This window comes from Chamaea fasciata, unplaced genomic scaffold (genome assembly GCF_029207755.1).
Source record: "Chamaea fasciata isolate MVZ Bird 193981 ecotype frontalis unplaced genomic scaffold, bChaFas1.0.hap1 SCAF_18, whole genome shotgun sequence".
Classification (NCBI taxonomy): Eukaryota; Metazoa; Chordata; class Aves; order Passeriformes; family Sylviidae; genus Chamaea; species Chamaea fasciata.
The window spans coordinates 11947924-11961202 of record NW_027094103.1 but is presented as its reverse complement, the minus strand read 5'-3'; the positions used below and the strand labels follow the sequence as shown (position 1 = coordinate 11961202).

Sequence of the window (13279 nt, the reverse complement as noted above, 5' to 3'; positions counted from 1 at the left end):
AATATGGCTTAATTAATGTGAAGGATCTTTTTTTTTTTTTTTTTTTTTGCATGTGTTGCTTCATCTCTGCAGAGGTTTTGGAGTGCTTAAGGAGGGGAAGCCAAGAGTGGGCAGAAGCAGCTGTGCTGGGGGTGTGAGGCAGCAGCCCTGTGTGCCAGCTCACGGGGCCCAGAGGAACACCTGGAGTGATGGAAACCACAGAGGTTCCTCTTGCTGGTTTTGGTGGGAGCTGGGTGAAGGCAGCCCTTCCCCTCTCCCTTGTAGGAAGCTCAAACAAAATGTTGGTGTCCTCTCCCACCTGGCAGTCTGGCTGCTGGTCCATGTCTTTTACTCGCATTTGAGGAAAGGAACGCAAATCATGGTCATTTCCTGCTCTGGAAAAAGGCTCCCTGATTGGGATGTGTACCTGGGAGGACTGGCAACTCCAATGATCCACTGCCTGAGTTTTCAGGGATGCTGAGGAGCTGCTGCTGATGCTGGCAGGAGCAGCACATGCTCCTTGCAGTTAAAATCAAACTGTCCTTCCGTAAGGAAATGGGGGTTTTATTGTTGGCTGCTCAGTTGCTTTATTTCTTCCCTATGAAGAAATTTTCTGATTCTTCGTGCCCACAAAAACGCTCTGTTAAATGGCAAAGAAGGTGAAAGTGACTGTTAGCGGTAAAAGTGTCCCTTCCCTATCTTTTATTCTATTTTTTTTCTCTTTTTTGGCACATGGTGGCAAAGTCATATGGTAGCAAAACTGACCCCCTCCAACTATGGCCTCCTTCCCCCTCTGGCTGGAGCCTTCCCCATCCCAGTGCTCCAGCAGAGCTAGCACATCTGGGAAGAAGTGTTTTTGGAGCAGGGGGTCCCGTCTGAGATGCTCCAGGAACGTTTTGTGCATCTGTGCATCTGAGCTGTCAGTGCAGGAGCACGAGTGAGGGAAAGCAATGAGCCTGGAACAGATACTGCTCCTGCAGGAACATCAGTGGAGCAGGGGAGAAATTCTATGCAGCCAGAATATCCTAATGCTTTTCCCCTCTGTCTTTGGGAGGCCTTCTCAGGGTAATTAAATACACTTGTATGGAAAGGCTGTGCAAAAAGAAAAAAAAAAAAGTCACAACCAACCACAATCCACCATCTCTGTCTTTCTGGTTGTTCCAAAAAAAAAAAAATGGCAGGGAAGGCTCTGCCTGGACTTTGCAAGAAGCAAACCCCTTCAGCAAGCTGAGAAACCTTCCCCAAACCCTGCACACCCCTGGCAGGAGGCCACCTCCGCCAGCCATCCCCCGCTCATTCATGCGCCATATGCGCTTAAATCTCTCGCTGAGTCCTCGCTCCCCCTCCTCCTGACAGGGAAGGATAATCCTTATGCATTTATTCCTGGCAGCGGTACCGGGGATCTGAAGGAGAAATAAACTGCTGGGCTGTTCTCTGCAGTGGCGCCTGAGCCTCCCTGGGCGCCGAGCTCAGCCAAGGGCTCTCCGGGAGTACAACACTCCCACCTGGTGATGGAGGTGGAGCCGGCCGGGTGGAAGAGCTCCAGGGTTTCCCCTTCCATCACGCTGAGTTTCCTGTGTCCTCTTTGAAAGTGGTTTTCAGAGCTGCCCCGTGGCTGGAAGGCTCTGCTCTCCCCGGGGAGGTGAAGCATGCCAGCACCCAGGTGATGGCAGCTGGGTGCGTGTGTGTGTGTCGGCCTTGGCTTCATCAGGCAGGTGTCTGCGGCACGGGAGCTGGTACGTGCAGGGATGGGGCCTTCCTGAAATGTCACCCACCTTCCCAGCAGGGCTGCAGCCTGCAGTGGTCCCTCTGTAGCACATGGCCCAGCCAAAGGGTCTCTTTCCTGGAGGGGGCACCTCTTCCACTTGGAAATGGGTTGGCTGTAGGAGCCAGGGCTGTGGCTAATGCTGGCATCTTCCATTCCTTCTACCCTGCTGCCCTGCCTTCCATTTGGGGAGAGGAGGGAGATCTTGGGCAGCCGCTGCTGGGAGGAGGGAGCGAGTGTGGAGCCGTCAAGACTCATCTCTCATCCCGCTCTCTCCCTCTAAAGGTCACAGTCCCAGCCTGGCTTTTGTGGCAGACCTTTAAGAAATCCATTTTGTCCCTGTCTGGGAACCCTGACCTATTTTGCTTTGCCATTTCCCACGGCTCCCAGGAGTGGCTGTCGCAGGCTGCAGTCCGGTGTGCAGCCTCCAGCCCCTGCTCACATCCTCACCCCAGCATCTGGCCCTTTAATAACCGTACAGCGAGTAGAGTTTAATTCTCTACTGTATTTCAGCTATAATTAGATTTGTATTTTTTCTTCTAATGAGCTGTTTTTAATGAGCCTCCACTTAGTGGCAAACTTTCCTGATAGGCCATCAACCTCTCTCGTTTGAAATCCCTTGCTACACGCCCGACCACTTGGCAGAATTTTGGTGGGTTTCCAGAACGATATAGCCAAGTTTTGGATGCTTTGACTTTTTTTTTTTAAACACAAATATTCCACCCAAGAGAACTAACGTATCTGATCCTTTTTGCTGTCTCGTTCTTTGGAGTTTTTGGAGTTTATCCCATGGGAGTGAGGATGTGTGATGGGGTGCCTTAGGAGGACACCAGGGAAGAGCTGGCAGGTCCTGGAAGTGCTGCTTCTGTGTCAGGCCTGATGCCAAGTACCTTGCAGCCCTTGGTTTCAGCTTTTCAGCTTCCCAGGGAGCTCTTGTCCCCTGTCCTGTGGTTTGGGCCAGCTGAGGTGTGGCCGTGGCTGAGAGCAGCAGAGGGCTGGGGGCTGCTCCTGTGGTTGGAGCCTTCAGTTTTCCACCGTGGTGTGGCTGTTTGCAGGCAGAAAGGGACAGATCCCTGCAGTGCTGGGAAAGGTTCAGCCCCTTCCAGGGTGCAGATGGTTTAAGCTGGGCAGTTCCTGCCTGTTCTCACTCGTGACTGGAGTAACTCTAAGGCTGTTGATGATGCTGATTTATGGGACACAGGCTCTCCAGTGCTGCCAGAGCCTGCTCCCCTCTCTGGCTGGCAACAGCAGCTTTTTTGACTGTATCTTGGTGTTCCCTATGCTGCTGCTTTTCCCTCTGTGGGGAGAGGTATCCATCTGTGGGGAGGTGGAGTCCACAGCATGGGGTGCTTCATCCATTGAAACACAGTTTTAGGAGTCTGAGTTTTCTCGGCCAAGGCATTAGACCTGTCTGGGTGCTTAAGTGCTTCCTCGGGTTCATCTCAAGTGCATCCTCCTGCCCTGGTGTGCTAAAGGTGTCACCAGCAGGAGAGATGATGGGGAGGAGGAAGAGATGCTCACCTTCTTCTCAGGCCGCCAGCCACCCCTGTCTGCGGGAGGTCAGTGCTGTGCTCGCCTCTGGTGCAAGCCAAGTCCCAGGTGCATTTTCTTCCCTAGTGCAAAATTCCTCATGCTTCAACAGGGGATGCTTTAGCTGCAGGAAAAAAAAAACCAGCAAACCCGACAAAGATTTGGAGATTCAGAGGCTAGCGGGGAAAGAATCCTCAGCGTTTTTTGACAGGCGCTCCCTCTCCCGTGCCTGTGCTGCCCCGCAGCTGCCGCGCACGGCTGCGCTCTCCCTCCTCACAGGCTGGCCCCAGGAGGAGCCTGGAAGAATCCGTGATTTCCTCTTTCAGCTGAGCAGTTCCTCAAACTTAGGGGAAGGGCTGGGATGTCTCCTCCCACCTCACGGTGTCGGGAGAGACTGGGCTGCAGGTGGAATGTCAGGTTTAGCTACCGACCGCGGAGATACTCCAAAGTGCGGGGATGGCTGGTGCACGAGTCGCTTAATGGAGAGCAGTCATCCCAAGGCATGTCCTCCAACCCCTCCGCTGAAAGGTGAAGCCGAGGCTGGAGAGCAGCCTTGCTCATCTCCCCTGGCGCCTCCACCTCTCCCTGCACGCAGCAGCAGCTCCAGAGGCAGGTAGCAGCAGGGAGCCTGACTGGAGCTGTGGTTTCATTTAAGTGCTCCCAGGAAAATCGTTATTTCTAGCCTCGGGCCCGTTCCAGGAGGCTCCTTTGAGGGCAGGTCCTCATCCTCCATCCCTAAAACACGCCGACCCACGAGCACAGGCCCGGTGCCTGGGGCAGGCCGGCGCTGCGCTTGCGTGGCTGGGGCTGCTCTCCTCCCTCTCCCCGTCCCTCCCCAGCCCCAGCCTGCCCGTGTCTCGCAGGAAGTCTCCTACCATGGCGCTTTCTGCCTCGGTCACGGCACCACAGACAGTCTCGTGTGGACGGGGATGGCTGCGTTTCTTGCTGTGACTCACCCTCCTCCTCCCCCCTCTCCTTCCACAGCAACAGTTGGAGGAAGAAGCAGCCAAACCACCAGAGCCTGAAAAACCCATCTCTCCCCCTCCTATCGAGTCCAAACATCGCAGCTTGGTGCAGATCATCTACGACGAGAACAGGGTGAGTCTGGAAACGATGGAAGTGCAAACGTGGGATTGTGCCATGTCACCGTGGCCGGGGATGGGGAGGTGGGTAAGGATCAGCCGGGGGATTTTCCTGGGTGTTACCCTGGGGGTGGAGGGCGTGAGAGTGGCAGGAGCCCTGTCAGGATGGTGCAGATGAGCACTAATGTCTTCTGAGGAGCCTTACCTGCAGGCTTTCCTGTGATCAGCCTTAGAGATGAAGTGTTCAAGTGATGCTTCAGATTCCTCTCTGCTAAACAGTTTGCTTCATCCTCTCCCCTGGGAGTGAACCAGCTTGAAAGCTGCCTCAAGGGGTGGGCTTTGACATGGTGGGTGTGCTGCACGGATGGAGGGTGGCATCTGTAGTGCTCTAATACTGGCAGGCCAGCTGTGAGCTCTCCTGGCTGCCCCTAAGCCCCCCAGGCTGGAGCAGCAAGGATGTGGATGCAGCCATGGCTGGATTTGTGGATATTCGATGCTGTAAATAGCATTAACAAAGGTCAGGCTGGCATCCCTGGCTCTGGATCTCTGCCTTGACCGCTCATTTGTCAGCCGTTGCCTGTAACAGCAGCCCGAGGAGAGATGAATTTTGCTGTGTGCATCGGAGCGATGCTCAGAAATTGGGCCCTTTGGTAGATAATCAAGCATATTCATTTTCATTTAGGTGTTGGATAAAAAGGATGATTTTGCATAAAAGGAAAACTACCAGTCGCTAATTATTTTGAATTGCGAGGCCTGCGATTTCACTGGGAGCTGCAGAAATCCAGGTGCCTGACTCCTAAAAAGAAAAAAAAAAAATCGCCTACCCTGCTCTCCCAGGCTGTGCAATTTTCCTGGTTTTCCTTTTTCCATCTGCTTCTCTGCCTGAGCAGTAGGAAACCCAGTGCTGGCACGGTCTGTTGTGTGAGTGGGTGAAGGCTGAGGTCGATGTGTTTGAAGCATTAGCAAGCACCAGCTGGTGATGGCTTCACAGCACTGGGCTTTGGGGGCAGGTGCAGAGTGTTCCTCAAAGCCATTCTCACCACCAAGTGCCCTCTCTGGGGGTCCTGGGTTAGATGGCTTGTGCCTCCTGGGCAAGGGGAGAGGCTCAAAAAAAGTGAGCTGTCAAACGTTTTTATTCCTGTTCATTTGAGCCCCGTCCTCCTTGGAGGCTCTTGTGTAGCTGAACCACATTACAAGGGGAAGAAATGTGTGGTGGTGGTGAGGCAGGAGGGAAAGGTGATCTTCAGCCATCACATCCCCAACAGCCTGCATTGTAGCAGTCCCCATTAGCTGAGCTGGCTCAGGGCTGGGTGTCCTGCCAACCCCCTGTCCTGCTTTGTCACCTCTCGTCTCTGCCCATGCCGGCAGAAGGTCACACATTCCCTCCCACCACCTTCTCCACAGACGGCAGGATCTGCTCTCCAAGCCTCACCACCACTCAGGGAGGTCCCTTGGCATTTCTACCCTGTCCCATGGGTGATAGCAGAGGTTGTGGAGGGCAAGCATGGAGTTCCACATTTCTCCTGGAAAGGCCAGGGCCGTAACACCTGGGACCCTGTCACACCCAGTGCTCAGGGCTGGTGGCATCCCCTTGTCAGCATTAGGCTGATCTCAGCCAGCTTGCTGCCAGGAGTTTCACCATTAACCTTTGTGATGGGTGCACCCATTCCAGGTGGGTGCCCAGCAAGCAAAGGTCGCGTTGGGCACCAAATGTTTGTATAATTTCACATCTGGTTCTGTGTTCATGTCTGAATTATCGCAGGGATGGGCAAACTATGATTCTTCCCTGTTCTTGTAAAGTCCCCTTGCGTGTCGCGTGCGAGGAGCCCGCCTGCGGGCAGGAGACTCCAACCAGCAACCTTCCCTTTGGCTTGATAGAAACCAGAGCAGGCTGCAGGCAGGTTCCTCCTCTGGAGAAGACAGGATCTGTCTGTGGGCTGCAGAGAACTGGCAGCATCACTGCCCAGCTGTGTTGGCTGAGGGCTGTGAGGACCCTTTCCAGTGCCACAGCAGGGAGAGGCTGAGCTGGGGCTGCAAAGGGCAGGGAATCCTTGGTGTTGCCTTTGTCCAGGCTCCGGTGACAGGGGTGGCAATCAGGATGTAATTACCCTTCTAAAGAATGCTCACAGCTCAGCTTTCAGCCTCTCGTGTACTGAATGTTTGGGATGCATTTTAGTGGTGACTGCTCTTCCTTTAGGGCCAGGAGGATAGAAAGCTGGAAGGGGAAGGGTCTTGGGATTAGAGTCAGTTGAGATTGTGGTGGAAAAGAGTGGCTGGTAGTCAGCTATAGGGTGGGTCCAGGTGTATCCAGCTGCGAATGTGGGAGAGGTCCAGACGCTCCTGTGCTGACCTGCAGCTTTACAATTAATTGCAAGGTGAGTTGGTGGGAGCTAAGGACTGCAAGCCAAGTAGAAATGTATTGATTTAGAGTGAGGAAGGTCACTGAGCCAAATTTTAAGCTTTTCTGCCTCTTCTGTGCCGTGGAAAAGCAGTGAAGTGGATGCCTAGAGGTCTGCTTGTGGGAAAAGCATCGGTAAGGGCTGAGCCAGGGCTCCAGCCCAGGCACAAAGGGAAGGGAAGCCAGATTTACTCGCATCGCTTGGCTTGTGGCTTGCTCGAGGGAGGCAGTGCACGGTAAGAAATGCAAATAAAAAGAGGATATTCAGGCCTCGGGAGGAGGCGAGAAAGGAAAGCGCCCCAGAAGCGCTGGCAAAGCCTGAAACGATCTTTAAAGAGCAACGTTGTGGAAGGGGCAGAAAGCCAGCCCTTGTGCCAATCCCCGAGCAGGTGGGAGGCGGCAGCTTCGCGGAGGGGCTTCTGCCTGGCTCTGGCTTGGCTTGCTGTGAACCGTGGGTCTGTGCTCCAGCGAGCAGGCGGGCGCTGCCGTGCCCGTTCCCACCGCTCCTGCCAGGCCGCGCCGGAGCCGCACACTGCCGCCGCTTATCCCCCGAACAAAGGAGAGGCCAGAAACGGTCCATGGGAGACCAGGGGTTACGTGAGGACAGAGCAGCTAGGAAAGCCGGAAAATCAAGTTAGCCAGCCATTCTGTGACCTACTTTCCTTTTGGCGATAGCTGTGGCTTTGCAGGCGTGAATGGTTTCTAATTTTAGCTTATGGTTCATCGGGGAAGTCTATATATTTTTCTCACCGCCGCGCTGCGTATGGATGAGGGGTTGGGATGAGGGCGGCGCTGGGCTGCATCCGATTTTCTCCAAATTCAGGTTTTTCTGGTGCTAAATGCCCATCACGCTGCTGTTCCCTCTTGTGACCTACTTAACGCGTGCGATTTGAAAAGTTCCTCGGTGTCAGAGAGGATAATTATGGAAAATGTGACCTGTAATCCCCTCTTGCTACACTCTGCTGGACATGTAATTGATTTCCAGAAAAAAAAAAAAAGGTGACTGTACCGATTCTACTGGGGAAGAGTGGAGAGAAGCTGCTCTTGACTGCAGTCGAATCCTGGACTGTGAGGCTGTGGTTGCATTCGGGAAGCTTTTAGGGGACTTGGATTGTAGAGGAGCAGTTGATACTCAAGATCCAGGTGCCTTCTTCCCTGCTGTGTGCTGACCAAAGCCACTTTCTCCTGTGTCCAAAGATGGGCTGGGAAGTTGGACCAGAAAATGTACTTTTTGGGAAATCTTTGCAGTGTAACGCAGGAAGACACACATTCGTGTATCCGAGCCAAAATGTCAACTGTACCATTTCTGAAAGGATTTATGAGAATGGGAGTTAACGTTTTGGGTGCTGTCTGTGGACTAACCGGAGAACAGGCAGTGGGCAGAATTGTCAGAAGCATTTGAGTCCTATTTTCAAAAGTGTGTTCAGTCCCTAAGTAACAAAATTATGTTTGAAAACAGTTATGGGGGCTGCAATTGCCTTGAAGAAGTGCTGTGGGAAGCCCAGGGGACGGCTTTGGCTGTTCGGGGGCTCCTCTGCAGGAGCTGGGTGCTGGCAGGGTGGCACAGAGCTACCTGAAGAAATCAGGTTGGGGTGGATGCCTCACTTGATCCAAAGGCTGACAGTGATGGAGACTTTGGGGATCTCCTAAATTAAACCCTGTGTGTGATTTTAGTGTCTCCTCTGTGGAAGAAAGCTGATCCCTGCTGCTTCTGGCACCTCAGAGGTGGTGGCTGTGTGACACAGCCTCCTTGAGGGCTTTCGTTTGCACCTCTGGGATGTGTTATTGTGTCAACAGAATTTACCTTTCTTGCACCTCAAATCCCCGTAACCAGGACAGATGATCTGTGTGTATTTTTAGCTGTAGCTTTATTCCACTGGGCGTTCACGGGATTCCTTGCATCCGCTTTCCCTTGAAATCGATTGCACATACCTGGGCTTGAAGATGTTTTTGTGCTTTAAACGGAAATTTCCAAGTCCCTTGCTAAGCCCAGGGAGGAGAGCAGCATTGCTCTGTGCCTTTCCTGGCATACAGGGCTGGCTGAGCTCTCCTTGGCAGTGTGTCCTGGAGGAAGCTGCTACCCAGCAGCCCACCGTGGCTTGGCTGGGTGTATTCTCCTCCAAGTCACGTGTGTGTCCCAAAAATTCCTGCTTACGTGCGCGCGGAGGTACCTGTGCCATCTCACTGACCGTTGCGGTGATGTGGAGCCCACAGGTGCCCACGTCCAGCTCCCTGCGAGCCAGATGCAGCTGGTTGGAGGTCCCTGCAGACCTGCTGTGCACCAGAGCCAGCAGGAGTCCTGCTCGGAGCCCGGCAGACTGGACGCAGCTCCCGTGCTCGTGTCCCTGCAAACCAGCTCACGTCAGCTTTCCCTGAAACATTGCGCTCATTTATCGGGGAGGGAGAGGTCGCGTCAGGACGTGGCGTGACTTCGCCCTCCGCCGCCGTGCCAGGGAGGGGACACCTCGTGCTGTGACCCACCACAGCGTGGCCAGGGCTGGGACCGGTCCCTCCACGTCGCCCCTGTGGGTGCCAACAGCCTCGGGAGCCCATCCCTGCTCCGCTGTCAGCCCTCCGAAAAGCTGGGCTTGATGCAGCGCAGGCAGTGGGGGCAGCAGCAGCAGCAGCGTCTGTCTTGCTCTTGAGATTGAGCTGGTGGGAATCAATAAGATTAAATTTTAATTCCTTTTCTGTCTTGATGCTCGTTCCTTCAAAAGGGCACAGCTATCTAGCTGTAAATTCAGCATTGTGCTGTAAAATTGGAATTCAAAGGACTGTTTGGAACTTTTTCCGTGCCCTGCTGCTGTTGTGTCTGTGCAGAGCACATTCCCAGCTATCCGTTTACCCTCAAATACCTTCATGAAGCATTAATGCCCCATCCATAAATAAGAGAATAAATAAATGAAGGCTTTTAGCATTGCAAAATATAATCTTGCCATTAACTACTCACAGACACTGAGTATGACTCAGATTCCTACAGGGATTTGATGTCTGTAGAACTCTGATTTTCTATGAACTCCTGATTTACATGAGAAAGGGAAGAATCGGGCCTGCCTCATCAGCACGGAGCTGGTGCAGTAAATAAGACCTTAACAGTAAAAGTGCTTTTGAGCATTTAATCTACGGGGCTTTTTTCAAATTCTAGTGTACGTGGTAGTTGGGATGGGGGCGTTTAGTATTTGGCTGATGAAAGGGCCTTGTTTGTTTTGCTTTTGTTTCTAATAACTTCTATTCTGTCTCATCTGGGCTTGGTGATGCAAAATGGGCTTTTGGAAAGTCCGGAGGAAAACTGGAAAGGCCAGAATTCAGATGTTATTGACATTTCTGCATGATAGCAAGGTTTCCAAAAAGGGTAGAATTTAAACAATTACCTTGGAGTCATTGAGAATCTTGTAATTTTTTTATTGGATTTTAAGGAAACTCTCATTTGTTTTGGCTTTTTAATGGTCCTGGTGTGTGTTCCAGGATCTGGAGTTCCCAATAGGTGTATTGACATAGAAGATTTGTCTGTGATTAACCCAGACCAGATAAGGCCGTGTCCTGCTTTTTCAGATCTTAGAAGGAGTGATGAGAACTGCAGAGATCCCAAATCTGCTGGAGGCTGGAGGGCAGACCCTGCAACACAGCCCTGGCTCTTGGGTTGGCTGACTGGAGCTTTCCTGTAACTGCTGCAGGGCTACAACGTGGATTTCTGGAAGTTTTCTGTGCAATGCCAACACTTTCAGCAGTTTTGCAGTGGTGGGATGTTGAGCCGTGGTTTGCAGTGGCTAAACCTTGCTGGCACATCACTTTAACTTTAGTGTGCCTTTGAAGGGCACCGTAGCCTTGCAGACAGCAGAGCAGGATGAGAGTGTGAGTGGAAACCCAGCTGTGTGTGGGGGCTCCCACCCTGGCCATGGATGGGGTATGAGTGAGCCGAGGGCTGAAACTGTCTGGCAGTGATGAGCCAAAGCCAGAGAGTAGCAGATAACTGAAATGAGTGTTCTTGTCACACTCTGTGCGGGGTGGGTGGGGACTGGTGTGAACACACGGCTCCAACATCACCAGTTCCCTCTGTTTTCTTACTAATTGTGGTGAGTCATTTGTAACCCCTGCTGCTGCATCACCTGCTGGCCCCAGCCTTGGGGACAGCTCTCTGTCGCTGCTGCTGTGGTGGGGAGATGGCTCCAGCTCAACACAGGGAGGTGGGGGAGCGTGCAGGGCAGCTGGGCACCCCTGGAGAGCATCAGCCCCTGGGCCAGGTGAGAAGGGCTGGGCTCGTGCCGTTGAGGGTGCCCAAGGTTCCCTGGTGCTCAGGGTTCTAGGAGAGCCCAGGGGAGGGCACTCATTCTTGGTCTGCTGAGAGCACTGTGGTGGCCAAGCCTGCAGGAGCTTGAGAGGGAGGAGTGTCGCTTTCCCTTCCACGGCCCTGGGGCTCATCCCACCTGCTTTGTGTGGAGGGCAGCAAATTGCTGCGGTGGTTTGGCTCTCGGAGAGAGCATGCTGAGGTTTAAAGGAGAGAAAAAAATAGTACTTGTGGTTGTAGGAGTGAAAATCTTTCCCTATGGAACGGGCATTGCCAGGTTGTGGTTTGGTCCCAGCACATTTTTTGGCTGTGCTGTGTGCTTTCTGCTGCATGCAGAGAGAGGTGTCTCGCCTCGGGGTTTCCATGATTTCTGCTGACTTCAGCCACACTTCTCCTGAACTTTGTTTTAAACCAAATCCCACTCCAGCCTGCCTCTTTGCCATGCTGCTCCCACAGCCCCTCCTGTCTGAGGAATGTGGTGCCAGGACAGGAACTTTTTCCAGCACCGTCCTGTGCGCAGTCTCCTTTCTCTGGAAGGGCTTTGCATATCTGTGTGCAGGACATGCCTGGTCCCAAATAGAAACCCTCCCAATCCCCAGCACTGCTGCCTACGGGATGCTATAAATAACCCCGGGAGCACAGTTCAGCTGCAGCAGCTTTGTGCTGCATGGAACCATGGCTGGAGCCGGTCCAAGAAAGTGCCGCCTCCTAATTTCAGATCCGCTTTGCTCAAAATAACTCCTGTGTTTCCTTCTCTTCCATTTTTAAACTTCGCTTTAAGAAGAGCCCACGCAAAATCCCAGGCTCTCCCTCCTCTGGTTTTGGTTGCTCCGCTGCCTCGTGGGGTTGGCTCGTCATCCCCACGGGAGCTCACATGGCCGGAAAGTTGCTCTCCTGCCTGCTTTCCCCTCCCAAGCCTATTTTTAAGTTTCTTCAAAGGAGAAGCAAAGGGCTGGAGTTTGCTTTGGAAGCCAAGTGCTCTTCAGGCGAGAATGAAGATTTTTGTAGTCTGCAGGGAGGCTTTTGCTGTTGGCGAAGATCTCTTTAGCTCCAGGCCCCTTGGAGGAGCATGAGCCGGGGTAAGAGCACGATTTGCCTGCCTGTGCCCCTGCCCAAGGGGAGGCAGGTCCTGTAGGGGCAAATGCTGCTGCCTCATACATCTGTGGGTTCCCTTCTGAATCCACGGGCCCCACAGCGACCGTGTTTTTGGTTCAGACATGTTTCTTGAGGCATTGATCCCTCCAAAAACGCACTTGGAGGTCTCTTCGTGAACACCACTGCTCCACTGCTGGAGCAGTATTTCAGGATTCTGCCAGATGGAGGAAAGGGGTCTTTGCCTTCTTGCTGGGGAGCTGCAGAGCGACTGTACAAGTGGTGGGGATCTTCATGTGTCTCACTAGAGGTAAAGCCTTGGGTTTGCTTCTTGATACATTTCCTTCTGTTAAACAACAGGAATGCGGGCACAGGTGGGGTCATTCAGCAGATGTAGGATGAACCCTGTGGTTTTCTTCTGCAGGGTCTGTCACTAAACCTACTCCTAACAAAATCAGTATTGTAACCATTATTGGTGGCCCTGCCTTTAGGAGGGAAAGGATTTACCAGGACTGCTGATGGTCCTTAGCAAAGGTCCCGCTGCTGCAGGAGGGCCTGGGGGGTCTGCCTTTGTACCTGAACTGTTTGAGGTTTGCATAAATTCTCCAGTCGGGCTTCTGGCTTGCTGGGTCCCTAGGCAGGAACACACCTCCCTGTGTGTGTCTGTCCTCAGAGATGAGCCCTAGTGCTGTGGGAACCTTCTGCTGGGTGTTTTATGTTCTCCCCAGTTCTGCCACCAGCTCTCACCTCGGTCTGCCAGGCCTTTCAGACAGCTCATTATGGTTCTGCCATGATCTGATAAAGGCAGCAAGGAGCATCAGCAATTACAGTGGGTGTCAAGTGTTAATTGGGCAGCTTTCAAGATAGAGGCATTTCTTTGTGTACGTACAAAGACATGACGTGCTCGGAATAGCTTCTCCTCCTGATCTTTCGTTCTGGAGACGTGTATATTGCAGTTGGTTAATGCAAGACAAATTATGTCATTCTTCTTGATTCTCCACATGTTCTGCCTGTGGTGGTTTGCCTCTGGCTTGTCTCATTAAGTTGTCTAAACATGGCAAATGCAGCAAGCTGAACATACTCAGCTTTTTCTCAAAGTTAATCTCGTTGTACGCACGGGTCTGCAGCATCACCAGTCCCTTGCTGTG

The 13279-nt window shown here is 52.8% G+C and overlaps 1 protein-coding gene across 11 annotated transcripts in view; it reads left to right on the top strand.

The window, feature by feature from the left end:
- NCOR2 (nuclear receptor corepressor 2) overlaps window positions 1-13279 on the top strand; it is a 227097-nt gene that overhangs the window by 113237 nt on the left and 100581 nt on the right. For all 11 annotated transcript variants that reach the window (XM_066199392.1, XM_066199388.1, XM_066199391.1 and 8 more), the window contains exon 6: window positions 4259-4372. In XM_066199392.1, coding sequence (XP_066055489.1) covers window positions 4259-4372 — 114 coding nt within the window. The remainder of the gene's footprint in view (window positions 1-4258; window positions 4373-13279) is intronic.